This window comes from Marmota monax, unplaced genomic scaffold (assembly GCF_021218885.2).
Source record: "Marmota monax isolate L192 unplaced genomic scaffold, Marmota_monax_Labrador192_F-V1.1 WCK01_AAM20220418_F8-fsc01109, whole genome shotgun sequence".
Lineage (NCBI taxonomy): Eukaryota > Metazoa > Chordata > Mammalia > Rodentia > Sciuridae > Marmota > Marmota monax.
In genome coordinates this window covers 24,041-37,667 of record NW_026694408.1, presented here as the reverse complement: position 1 = coordinate 37,667, position 13,627 = coordinate 24,041, and the positions used below count along the sequence as shown (strand labels likewise).

Sequence of the window (13,627 nt, the reverse complement as noted above, 5' to 3'; positions counted from 1 at the left end):
GCTCTTAGACTTACCATCCTTAAGTACATTGCAACTTGCTGCAGACTAATGTACAGAGTGGAGAGTGCAGTCTGCACTCCCGCTCCAACACATACAGCTGAGACTGAAAGCTGCTTCAAGGGAACACTGTGAACAGATGACCAATTTCTCCTGGAGTCTGTGGGGTCCGGAAGTTGGTGTTAGACATGCAGGTTCTGGCAGGCTGATCTAAGGGTGACGTGTGGAGAGGGAATGACATTGGAGATGTTCTGAGTCCCTTGGTCTGTTGACTGAAGAGTAGATATGACCCCCTGAACCAGAGACAGGCTCCATGGAAAAGAAGTCACACTGGGTATACTGAATAGAGATCCCCTACCTTTCACTTTTGACTTTTAGCTGGGGTCAGCTAGTGTGAGCTATGAGAAGGAGATTGGTAGGCGGAAAGAGCATGTCCAGGTAATTGTTTCTTTGGTTTCCCTTCTAGTCCAAGGTTTTAATTTTTAAGATTGGGTTGTTTTCTACATCTGTATACACACAGTCAAATACCCTCTTTTCCTGCAAGAAAGATCTTTATAGCTTCAATAGTATTATTTCTTCCTCATTGACATTTCATTAAGACTTTCTGCAACCCCCACATTCAAAGACATTCATTCTTACCTTTGGTTCATCCAGTATTATTGCATTGCTTCAAGACATGAAAAGATTAAGGTTAAACAAAGAAAAATGGGATTATTTGAGAAAGTGAGAGCTCTCTATCATACAGCCACTCTAAGAGGGATGATTCCATTTATGTCAAGACTGCAGATAGGGAGCCAAGAATACCACCTGGACAGCTCAGTATTGTCTATTGGACTTTCATCAAAGATGGGAGTTGGTCCCATGTTTGAATAATATAAGTAGAGGCGTGAGTGTGTCTATTTGGTCATCTTGTCTTGGCATATTAAAGAGGCTGCAGTGGAAAATGGGTGCACTCTCATTTGGGAATCACATGGACTGTGGAAGAAGTCACCTCCATCTTTAGGTCAGGGACTTTGCCTAAAGAAAATTGCAAAAAAAATAAAAAATAGGGTAAAGACAATGTCTTTTAGGATAAAGACATTCATATTGTTATTGGATGCAGAAATGGTGGTGGAGATACATCAGACAGCAAGCGGCCCTATTATTATGGTACATTTTGGGAACAGCAGTGGGAGGTTTCCAGTGGGGAAACCCCAAAAACTCATCATGTTCTTTAGAAGAGAGAATGTCTGCTCTTGGCATCCATTAACCTCATAGAGTATGTCACAGAGGTCAATATGGCACACCCCACTTTACAATTTTCATGGTTCCCCGATTTTTCTCCTTATGCCCCACCTATGCTATTGAGGACAGAGAGAAAATCCAGTGAATACTGTGGGGGAGGGCATGAGAAGGAGAATAAGAAGGAGGAGGAGGGAGAAAATAAGTAAGAGTGGGAGAGAGAGATGGAGAAGAGGAGAAGGAAGGAGAACAAGGAGAAGGAGGCCGAAGAAGAAAAGGAGAGTGAGGGAAAAGAATACAGAGAAGGAGAGAGAGAGAGAGAGAGAGGGAGAAGAGGAGTAGGAGAGTGAAGAAGAAAGACAATGACAAAGAGAAGGAGAAAAATAGAGGGGCAGACAGAGGATGACAGTTCTGAGTTGTGAAAGGAGAGATGGGCTTCAGTGATAAGCCACCTGGATGTCTGCTCATGGCCGAATGTGACAAGAAGAACATTTTTTATTGTGTAGTAGCATCCTAAAAGCTTATGGGACTTGCCCAAGCTTGCACTCAAGGAAAGGGAAGGCAGCACGCACAAAGTTTTAAAAAGCAGTGAAAAGGAAAAACATGTTTATTTTGTTTGATCCCTGACAAGATTTGTTCTTTCAATATTCTGGTTCCATGCTCTCCTCTTCTTAACCATGGAAATTGGGCATGCAGGAATCCGTAGATTCCCATTTCATCTGAGATTTTAGTCCTAATTCTCTCTTAAATACTCTTTAATTTTTTTCTGGCTTACCAAATGATCTAAGTATTTATAATATACTTCAAGACCCTCCCCATCATCATATTCCCTCGTCCTTCATATAATGCCTGAACTTGACCTGTTTGGCAGCTGTGGAAATACACCACTCAAGTAAGTCTTCAGACAGCCCCAGTTACCACCCCTTGGGTACAAGGCTGAGTTTGTGTATAACTTTCAGCTAATAACTGAGCACAACTGCCTACTGAGGCAGCCCATTCCCAGGAGTCATAAGCCTCTTTTAACTGTTTTGGCTCAATGACTCCCTTTCTAAGAAACTTTCTTAGATATGAATACAGCCTTTTTCTCTTCTAACCCAATCTTCTTTTCCCTCAATCACAGGGGTTAGAACTGCATCAGAGTTTGATGGCTCTCAAGGGAAAGAAAATCAATAGGCATTGGAGCATTTGGTTGTGAGAATTAAAGCTTTTCAAAAGAACAATCTACAATTCTAAATCGTAGTATTTTACTGCAACTCATTTTGTATTGACTTGCTTCTCTGGGATATGGCTGCCTAATCTCAGCACTTTATACTTCCAAGTGTCATTTATCTTATTCAGAAATTTCTAAGTCAACTGCTAGTATGAATACACACTAGATGCATGAACCACCTTGCACCTGGATTTCTGCCTATAATGTAAGAGACACTCAGTTCATAGCTTCCAATTAGATGATGGTTCAGTACCATTTTTTAGACTATGTGAAAGTCCAAAGCCCTGGGATTCACTTACTTATTTGGTATCTACCATCTTCTCAAAAACCAGAATATAAATGAAATCTGGAAATGCTTCTTCAAGCTTCGCCGCCAGCCCCAACATTTAATTGCTAAAATTATTATTAGAAAGGATAAAAAGAAAAAAAAGGGTGTGGGGACAAAATGTGGGTGAAGTTACTTTTTTTTTTTTTTTGCTGAGATGTTTGGATAAATATAGACCTATTTTTTCACGAGTCACATGAGTATTTCATCTTATAGCCTTGGGAAAGATTCTGGTCAGATTAAATATTATAACTTATGATTTAAAGCTTTCAAACTCTGAGAGATTTAAAAGTTTAGAATTTTTTAAAATTAATTTTGCTAATTTAAATAAAAATATGGGAGAAAATCTTTTTTAAGCATTATTTTTACACTAAATGATGGCCATATAAAAGTTATAATTGTTAAGTAAAAAATAAAATAAAATACTAAAAATAGAACTTGAGAAGTTAATGGAGCTTTGTGACCCTCTTCTCACTTTACCATTAAGGCATGCAGAGATTTGGGTTCAGGTCATCCAGATGGGAAGAAAATAAGCCTAATCCAGACATCAGGTTTTATCTCCCAGTGACTTTACCCTTTTCATGTATCCTGGAGCCTGAGGGTGAGTTGCCTGAGAGGTTGAGGGAAGGAAGCAAAACTGTGTGCGCGGGCAGAATAGAGCTGCTGTCATCTGATTTCTATAAAATGCTTTCATGTAGAATTTTATCTGAAATAAGGGTTTTGAACCTAACAGGTTACATTTGCTCCTTCAAAGCTATTATTCTTTGAAATTAAGGTAAAAGTTGATTATGAACAAAATGTCCCAAAAAATGCATAAAACTTATGAATATAGGAAGAATTTATACAATTCCTGAAAAACCTGGAATACAATTCAGTTTTCAGTACAATTCTTTAAATGTGGAGATTATGATCTCTATTTTTTTTTTCAATTTTGCTTTGGTTTTGGGTAGTCAGTACTGTTAGCACAGAATCTGCTCAGAGAGAGTAGTGTCTTCTTGGCTTGAGGTTAAGTTACTTAACCAGAAATAAGTTTCCATTTTTTTTAAAACCTAGAAGTGTGACCTTCTATTTTGCATCATGAATAAGGAGATAAGGAGAACAAAGGAGAGAATCCAGGAAATGATTAGGTTGGTTCTTAAATGGCCCAAATGTGCAATTTCTTTAGGCTTGCTTAAGAGTCTTCTGCTCTTTGCTTCCATGCATACCCTTGATTTTATCTTTTTTTTTAATAAAATGGGTTCTCTTTTTTTCTTTACTAATGCTTTATCTCCCACTTAAACAGAGCGAGTTTTTATTTTATCCACTTTGCATTCACGGAAAGTGTTTGATTATCACTTACATATGCTTCAAAGTCCTTAAATGAGTAGACAGGGAGAAAAGCAATACAATTGGCTTTAAGTGGCTGGAACACATGGGGAGTGACATGGTGCACAGTTGAGGAAAATTGGGTGATCCAGATTTATATGTAAGTTTGTGCAATGAAGGCATACAAACTCTGCCAGAATCACAATAGCTTTCCTCACATTGGTAATTTTGTTAACTAACTTCTTTTATGACCTTTTCTCATGGTTGATTAGAATTTTCCTAGAAAAAAAAAAATCTGCACATATGAACAGACTTGCCATTAGTAGGTTTTTACCAGAACCTTAAAGTGTGTCGGCAAAGTAAACTAATTTGTTAATATGCCAAAGCAGGCTCTCTGAATGCCTGCCTTATGCTGGAAACAGGCTGCTCAGCCCAAGCAGCAATCATCACAGAAATAGACAGGGAGGTGGATACGAGCCCATATTCTGATTTAGTGCTTCTTTCCTGGAGCCATAATGGTCTGCTGGCACTTTCCTAATGGACTGCAGTGACTCCAAGTAACCTGTCTCCTCAGGCCTATTTAATCTGCTACTGATAATGTATTCTGTTTTTCTTAAACATAAAATTTCTACGTGTATAAAGAGGTGGGAAATTTTTCTCTAAAGAGACTGCAGTCAAGAAAATGAGAAGCAAGGGTGCACATGAAAATGATACAAGAACAGAACATGGTATGACTCCAATTTCTATCCTCCTGAGGGACCCCTGAGGGCACATCAGCCTCCGATGGACACCAGGCTCTGTGTCTTCCAGGACAGGACTGTCCATGTTGCAGACTTGGTGGGGGTATGTATCACAGCTTCTCCTGGAGCAATTCTTGAAAGAAAGAGGGATGTAGCAGCAAGTGATAATGCCCTCTGAGTTTCTTTTTTTCCTCAATGAGGTGAGTTCTCAGAGGACATGACAGCACAAGGGCATGATGTCAGAGAACTGCAGAATTCTGCACATACTGACTTTGTCAGAACCCCTTTACTAAGAAGTTGAAGAACCCTAGCATGGCTTCTCTAGCCCAAGGCTGCATTCCTGGGAGGATCCTGCCTCCTTTTGAGCTCCTGACTGACAAAGTTCAAGGCTGACCAAGAATTTGCTTTTAATCTATTGGACATCTGATAACAAGCCCCTGATTCTCCATTCTTAGAGCATTAACACAAAAAAAATAGCTCAATTTAAAAATTTCCTCTGTTTCTTTAAGACATAGATGCATATGTCACCTACAATCCAGGAGAGTCTTCCTCAAAGACGGTTTCTATGAAGTGTAAGCCTCAGGAGGATTGAACCCTTGTCTTCTGATCCAGAAATCCTAATATTGACCTCTGCCAACTCGTAGACACAGGTGGCTCCTAAGTTTAAACTATTCTTTATAAAAGCTGATATCTCGACTGGCAAATTATCAAGTTATTCATTAATTGGGGGTGCTTCTTCAGTTCAGAAATGTATTCTTGATGCTACATATTACTACCAGAAGAGTGCTGGACTGATGTTGAATATAATCTAAATAAAAGTCTTTTATCCTAGGTACATTTATGACTGCACTGTGGTGTGATGCTACATTGTGTACAATAAGGGAAATGAAAAGTTGTGCTGCAATTGTGTACAATGAATAAAAATGCATTTTGCTGTCATACATACCTAATTAAATTAAATAAATAAATTTTAAAAAAGAAGTCTTTCATTGTACTAAAATCTGCCCAACATCTGACAGTCACAAAACCAGAAAAGCAAACATCTAATGTTATCTTAATGCCAATGAAAACAACTTATTCTGTGGCTGGCCTGTTCATTGATTCCTTTTTGAGATGAACAAACATGAGAACTTTTTTCAGGTTTACCTCTTTGTGCAGGAAGGTCAAGAAGCTTGCTGGGATATTGATCAATTCATGTTTTAATTATACAAGTAAATACAAGGCTGCTATTTTATTTGGGCAAAATTCTCTTTCAAACTATATGTGAGACCTCACAATATACTGGGTAAATATATTTGTATTTATTTTTATCAATAAAGTCATTTTTCCTAATGGAGATGTAACTGCTATTTTCCCAAATGGATGGAAGAAATTTCAGGCAAATGAAATTACATATTGTAAAACAAAGATTTGAGTCCAAGGAGGGTGGTCACCTGACCCTTGGCTGGAGCCTAACAAGGCATATCCATTCAATATTTCAGTGTGTGGATGTAACAAGTAAACATTAGAACTGGTGGGTACAATCTGCCTCTCTTTTCCCTTTGTTATTGATTTCTTTTTCATGAGTTTCCAAGCTGATGGGAGAATTTTAATGACTCTGATCAGTTGGAGAAAATATCCACCAACTTTGACCTGATATTGCAGTGCGTGACCCTCAGTGCAGGCTGGTGCATTATTACCATCCCCTGCATGGTGAGTGCTGGTTTTACAGTGCAATATACCCTGCATCTAGACTGTGCCATAGTTTGTACAGAAGGCATTTTAGCTAATTATATCTAGTCCAAAAGAGGGTCATTTGCATTTTGCATTGTGTTTTACAACTAGTGGAATAAAAGGAGATTTGGGAGAAATTTTAAGTTGGCAGGGTATACAACTATTTATAGAGGACTCAGTGGGTGCTTAGTATGGATCTATATACTAGAGAGGACAAAGGTCTAAGAATCAAGCCTAAATGTTCATGTAGAGCTAGCAATATTGGTGAGATAAATCACACAGAAATACTACTGAGGACAAGGTACATGCTATTTTTTGAAAGATCAAGAAAGGACTGGATTTGTTGTATGGAAGAGAAAGAGAAATAATCAATCAATCATTGATCAAAAACACTTATTTTCCTGGGCAGGTTTAATAAAGAAGTATAAATTAAATTGGTGCAGGCAAAAAGATGGGAGTAGTTCTCTGGTCCCTCCTGCTTCATAATATTTGGCCAACATAGGTATCTAGAGGTCAAGGAGATATAGCCGCTGGTGGGACTTTGGAAATAAGCTCACAGAGAGGCATCATTTAAGTATGACCTGAGGGATGAGTAAAATTTAGATGAAAGAAAAAATAGTGGCCACAAGCTCGCAGAGAGGGAGGAGAAAGCATTGAGTTCCGGAGCTGTGCCTAACCCGGCCCAACCTTTGCTCCAGAGATCATGGCTGCCGAGGATGTGGTGGCGACTGGCGCCGACCCGAGCGAGCTGGAGGGTGGCGGGCTGCTACATGAGATTTTCACGTCGTCACTCAACCTGCTGCTGCTTGGCCTCTGCATCTTCCTGCTCTACAAGATTGTGCGAGGGGACCAGCCCGGGGCCAGCAGCGATAGCGACGACGATGAGCCTCCCCCGCTGCCCCGCCTCAAGCGGCGCGACTTCACTCCTGTCGAGCTGAGGCGTTTCGACGGCGTCCAGGACCCGCGCATACTCATGGCCATCAATGGCAAGGTGTTCGACGTGACCAAAGGCCGCAAGTTCTACGGGCCGGAGGGACCCTATGGAGTATTTGCCGGAAGAGACGCATCCAGGGGCCTTGCCACATTTTGCCTGGGTAAGGAAGCACTGAAGGATGAGTATGATGACCTTTCTGACCTCACTCCTGCTCAGCAGGAGACCCTGAGTGACTGGGACTCTCAGTTCACTTTCAAGTATCATCACATGGGGAAACTGCTGAAAGAGGGGGAGGAACCCACTGTGTACTCAGATGATGAAGAACCAAAAGATGAGAATGCTCGCAAAAATGATTAAAGCATTCAGTGGAAGCATATCTATTTTTGTATTTTGCAGAATCATTTGTAACATTCCATTCTGTCTTTAAAACATGGTGATTTCAAAATTTAGAAAAGTTTTGAACTTGCTGTAAATTTTTAAATTAACATCACTAGTGACACTGATAAAACTAATTTCTGTCTTTGAATGCATGATGTGTTTATGTGTCACAAATCCAGAAAGTGAACCACAGTGGTATAATACAAATGTTAATACTGTTTTTCTTCTATCTGTAGTTAGCACAAGCTGAATTTAGATTTGGTTTTCCTGAGAGTCAGGTAAGACGTGGGTATCTCCCCAAACAGGTAAAAATGTTAAATGTGCACCAAGAACAAAGGATTAACATTTAATCATGTTCTCTAAAGACAACAAATCCCTTTTACTCAATTGACTTAACTGCATGATTTCTATTTTATCTACCTCTAAAGCAAATCTGCAGTGTTCCAAAGGTTTGGGTATTGATTAAAGAGAGCCATCCAGTAACAAAGTGATATCTCAACACCTCCCTCACAGGGCTCATTCAGGAAGATTCGCCGTGTTTCTGGACTGCTTTGTTGTCCTTGCCCTCGCAGGACACACAGACACCTTCACAAACACAGTAACCTACAGTTAGGATTAAAACAGGATCTGAACATTCAAAAGATAGCTTTAGGGGGCAAAAATCTAAATGCATGAAGAAGATTGTAAAGCTGGCCTCCCAGTCCCCATGTTCATGACATGGCAATGGTTATTTGTTTATTTGATAAAATGTTCAATGTGAGAGGGGCATACGGACCAGGAGCAGGTGGTGCTCTCCTTAGAGTCTTCATCACAGTCCTGAAGAATGAAGAAGCAGTACATGTCACTAGCCATGTGGTTTTTAAAGTAAAATGTATTCATGAGATAATAACAGTTATCCTTCAGTTGTTACAAATCTAGCCACTGCAAAAGTAGTAGTCAAGTATCTAGGTCTCAGATAGTACTCTTTTGGTTAACACTAAACCTAGCTTAAGTAGACTCTACAGTTGTAAGAATTTGTAAAAGTATTATATGAACAACTAGTAAGGATTCAAACTCTTGTAATTGTAGTTAAATAGTCATTGTATTTTCTTGTGAGCTGTGTTTAATGGTTTTACCTCAAATCAGAAAACAAAATGAAGTGCTTTGGTCAGCTAATAAAATGGTTTTACCCTGAAAAAAAAAATAGTGCCGTCTAGCTATAAGTTGTGGTGTGGACAAGGCATAAAAGGAACATATTTTAAAGCAGAATCAGTATAGTGATTAGTGAGAATGAAATTGGGGCTATTTTGTGGCATTCATCTAAATTTGGTATTCTTTCTGTTTATTACCCCTTCTATTCTTGCTGTATTCAGCATGCCTTACACTTTCCCTGGCCTCTATTCTAAATATATATGTATCATTCTTCAAATGATTTCCAGCTTAGCATTGATATCACTTTCCATCATCATGGAACAAGCAAAATCATTAAGATTGATTAATATTAGTAGACTTGAAGAAAACGTTTGTAGGAAAGTCAGCATAGATTTAGAACTTTCTTGAAATTTGTTTTGAGAATTTTCTGCTTAGTCCCTAATTTTTTGTTTTTCAATGAACTAAACAAAAGTCAAAGAGAACCAATGTTGCTTTATCTTTAAAACTCAGAGGCCACCTAAGATGAAGCACAGAGAAATATGTGACAAAGTATATGGACAGATATTTTTCTGCAAGGAGATCCATCCTATGGGCCGACCAAGTCCTAATGACACCTGTAGTCATTTGAGAATTTGTCAAAAGTGGATGGAGTAAATGTGGAGAAAGATGCCTATAGGACAACAAATTTTAAAAAGTAAGTTGCTGTGTGGAATATAATTTAATTTTTATATCTAATCAATGCATTTAAAAAAATAACCTAGTCCAAATATACAAAATTGTGACTTTTAAATGATGTATAAATAGTAAAACACAAATTCAGCCTTGGTTCATGAGCTGTTCATTTTCCCAAACACGGAAAACTTTACCCTGCCCACTTCAGAATCAGCTGCATGGGCCCTGCCCCAAACCCCTCTGTACCTGGTAGGGCCCTTCCCTTTTCAATCTGTCTTAAATGTTGGCTCCCTTAGGCATAAAGAAATGAAAGCTTATTGATGTCACTCTTCTGCCTGCCACGGTGCCTTCCCTTTATTCTTGGAGTTGGATTCTGGCACGAAAAAAAGGCTCCCCACAGAGGCTGGAACAGCTTGTAGCCTGTGAAGGACACTCATGAGAGCTGGTTCTGCATTTTTAGGGTCCTTAGGACCCAAGATATTTTGCTAAGACAGATGTTTCTCGGAATATCCCTGGAACTGCCGTCCCACAAGGCCCCTGGGATAGATTGTACATTTATTCACAACTGAAGCTGACAGCATTCCAAGGCAGCTGTTCCAGGCTTGGAGTTTCTGGATGCAGAGTTGGAGCTCTCCATCCCCCAACACCTATTCCCATGACCTAGAGAGATCCTATGACCCTTCATTTGAGGTCTTTAGAGCAGAGAAAGGTCCTTTCTGCCTGAAGAGTTCTCCCATTGCTCTTCATGCAAGCTCTTCCGGTCAAAAGAAAATGCTGGATTTTTCAGACAGAAGAAGTCACAATTATCATGTTGTCTGTATAGCAGGATCTTGTTCAACACCAATGGAGCAATGAATTTTCCCTGTTACACTGTCTCTGTCACTGGGCTTTACTTCCCCATAGTTTTCTAGGTAGCTTATGAAATCTTGAACAAATTTTTTGAGATTTTCTTTTTGCTGCTTATTGAAGATATACCTATCTTTAGGAATATATAATAAAAAATACACTAGCAAGAGAGTAAAGTGTATCATATTAGAGGAGAAAATTATTATCATGCCCTGCCATCCAAGTAAGTGTAGCAGTATTTGGTTTTATTTTAAAATAAATTTGAGACTTTGTGTTCTTGTTTCCAATTGCTTTATAATAACAGAATGGAATTTCCATAATGATTTACCCTTTCTCTCTCAGCTATGTAAATGGCTTTATCAAGATTATTATACTAAGAGCAAACATTATGCAGAGAATATTACAGCTCCCATCAATCACTTGTCTATGATCTGAAGCTTTCTTTAGTGAGACTGATTGAAGTGGATTTTAAAAAATACCAACTGAAGGATGATTGTGGGCATTTTATTCAGTGTAAATGATGTTTTATTCTATATAGTGACTAATAAAGGCTCAAGAAAAATAAAGATCCAATGAGAGCTTGTCAGTGTCGAAGTCCATGGTGAGATCTGCATGTACAGAAATCTCAGAAAAGGCAATGATTTAAAAAAACAATTTATACTCTGCACTGGTGTAAACTTCTCACTCTATTAACTTTAAAAAAAATCAAAGAGGTTTTGCAATTTAAATGTTTTCTTTATATATTTCTCTTATTAGTTCATGAATATGTTACATTCATCTCCTGGGATTATTGAAATAGAGTTAGAAAAAGATAATACATATCCTCATTATATAACATTCATGTTTGTGAAGTAGAAAGAGTGTGAAACTGTAGAACTGAACAAAATATGTTAAATATTTCTGTAGAAATGATGCTTTTGTCAGCATCGCTTTCTACTTTTTAGTAGTCTTCCAATTTTATTTATTTTGCTGATATATGAGACTGTGAATAAAAGTTTGTGATTTGTATATTCATTTTCCATTGTTTCTTTCTTGAATAAAAAATGAATTTTTTAAGTTTACCAACTGATGATTGCTTTATTTTATGTTAATACTTTTGAGATTTACATTTCTTAAGTCTTTCATGCATCTTTGATTATTTTTTGTCTTCTGTATCCTATTATTTTAGGTAAAAGCTGTATATAGTATCACTTTGCTTTAAAAGTCAGGGAATTCTTGAGCTGGAGATATAGCTCAGTTGATAGAGTGTTTGCCTTGCCTGTACAATGTCCTGGGTTCAATCCCTAGTACCACAAACACACACACACACACACACACAACATCAACAACAACAACAGCAACAAAACACTCAGGGAATACTTGTCTTTTTGAGCAAGTGCATTTTTGGATTTCACAACATGTCAAAACATGTCAATATTTTTACTCTGTCATTGCTTTTGCCAAGGAAGTTAGAAATAACGAAGAATAGAAACAAAATTCATATTCCTAAGGATTTGCTCATAAATTTGACAACATGCTGCAGGAATCTGGGAAGACTTTAAGTGATATTGATATTTGGTTGCCACCTCCAGAAACTCTTATGTAGTTGACTAGGTGGCTTCCCCAGGGTAGTTCTAATGTCCCTCATTTGGATTTTATAAAATTAGTCTCTTTGTTTCTATCCAATATCAGAAAAAAAAATTAATATTAGCAGTGCAGATTTAGACATGGTAAATTTCACTACATAACCTAACAATCTGGCAATAGAAGTGTCTGATGACTTTCTAGATCTAATGGGGATTCAGAAGCCATCAATCCTCTCCATTCCCTTCTTCCTCATTGCTCTGAGGAATATAGCAAATGAGTTCAAAGTCTTCCCAAATCACTGAGCTCTTAAATGAAGAAAGGGTTTAGACTCTCTTGATATAACCCACTTTTGTTTTTCAACCTACCTTGAAGTTATCAAGTTGCAAAACAATTCAGATGTAAGCTAAACATATGGCACTAATAGTTAAATGGCACTTCCTTAATCCAGACCAATAGGTACCCAGGACTGGAATCAGTGTCAGAATTACCTTCGTTCTGCTTTAAAATCTGATTTGCCTGGAGGAGGAATTTCATTTTTAAAAAGGATGAATTCTTACAGAGATCTCCAGTTCTGTAATGATCCCTTTATCCATTTCCAAATATTCATGAAGTAGTGAGAATGAATCAATGAATAAAAATTGTTTACCTAGTGCCAACCTGTGTAGAATATTCAGTTAACAATAGCTGGAGAATAAGCATAAAGCATGTTACAGAAGAATCTTTATGAGGTCAATCTAGAAAACACAAAAAGAAGCACCAAATTATTACTGTGCCACATGACTTAGAGAGAAGGTAAATGTAGGACAAATCAGTCAGGATTTGTTTGTTAGTTTGTTTGTTTATGGATTACTTTATTACAAACAGTTCTGCAGTGACTTTGGTATGGGAACAAATAAAACTTAAAAACACCGTGTTTCTAAGAGTTATTACTCAAGGTTTTTTTCCCAGATTAATTGTCTAACAAAAGAAGCCACCTGTCAGAAGCTAACTGAAGGCATGATGCCTGGCATGAATGAATCAGCCAGTCTTTTAGAGAAAGAGTTCTCAGAACCAGGTGGATTCTAGTGAAGTGAAATATTCTTTTTTTATAAACAAAGTAGAAATGATTTTGCCCACTAAAAGTCTGCAAAAGAAATAAATCACAAAATTCTCATGAAACCACAAAAGACTTTGAATGGTCAAATTAGTCTTGGGCAAAAAGAACAGAGCTTGAGTTTCATACTATCTGATGTCAAAACATACTCTGTTTTAGTTAGCTTTTCCATCACTGTGACCAAAATTCCTGACCAGAACAACTTGGAGGAGGAAAAGTTTATGTGGGGCTCATATTTCCCGAGGTCTCAGTCCATAGATGGTGGACTCCTTTGCTCTGGGAGCACTGTGAGACAGCGTGGGGGAGGCATGTCCCAGAGGAAAGCTACTCAGTTCATGGCGGTGTCAGTAAGTAGACAGGGAAAGGGAGTGGTAAAGGGGCCACAGGGAAAATATACCCTTCCAGGGTACACCCGCAGTAACCCACCTCTTCCAGCCAAGTCCCACCTGCCTACATTTACCCCCAGCCAGTCCATTCAAACTAGATTGGACAGATT

The 13,627-nt window shown here is 38.3% G+C and overlaps 1 protein-coding gene across 1 annotated transcript; it reads left to right on the top strand.

Moving 5' to 3' along the window:
• Window positions 1-7,138: 7,138 nt before the first annotated feature.
• LOC124109535 (membrane-associated progesterone receptor component 1-like) lies at window positions 7,139-7,971 on the top strand. The gene has a single exon (XM_046468199.1). It carries the CDS (start codon window positions 7,215-7,217, stop codon window positions 7,800-7,802), a length of 588 nt encoding a protein of 195 aa, XP_046324155.1. The 5' UTR covers window positions 7,139-7,214; the 3' UTR covers window positions 7,803-7,971.
• The last annotated feature ends 5,656 nt before the right edge of the window (window positions 7,972-13,627 follow it).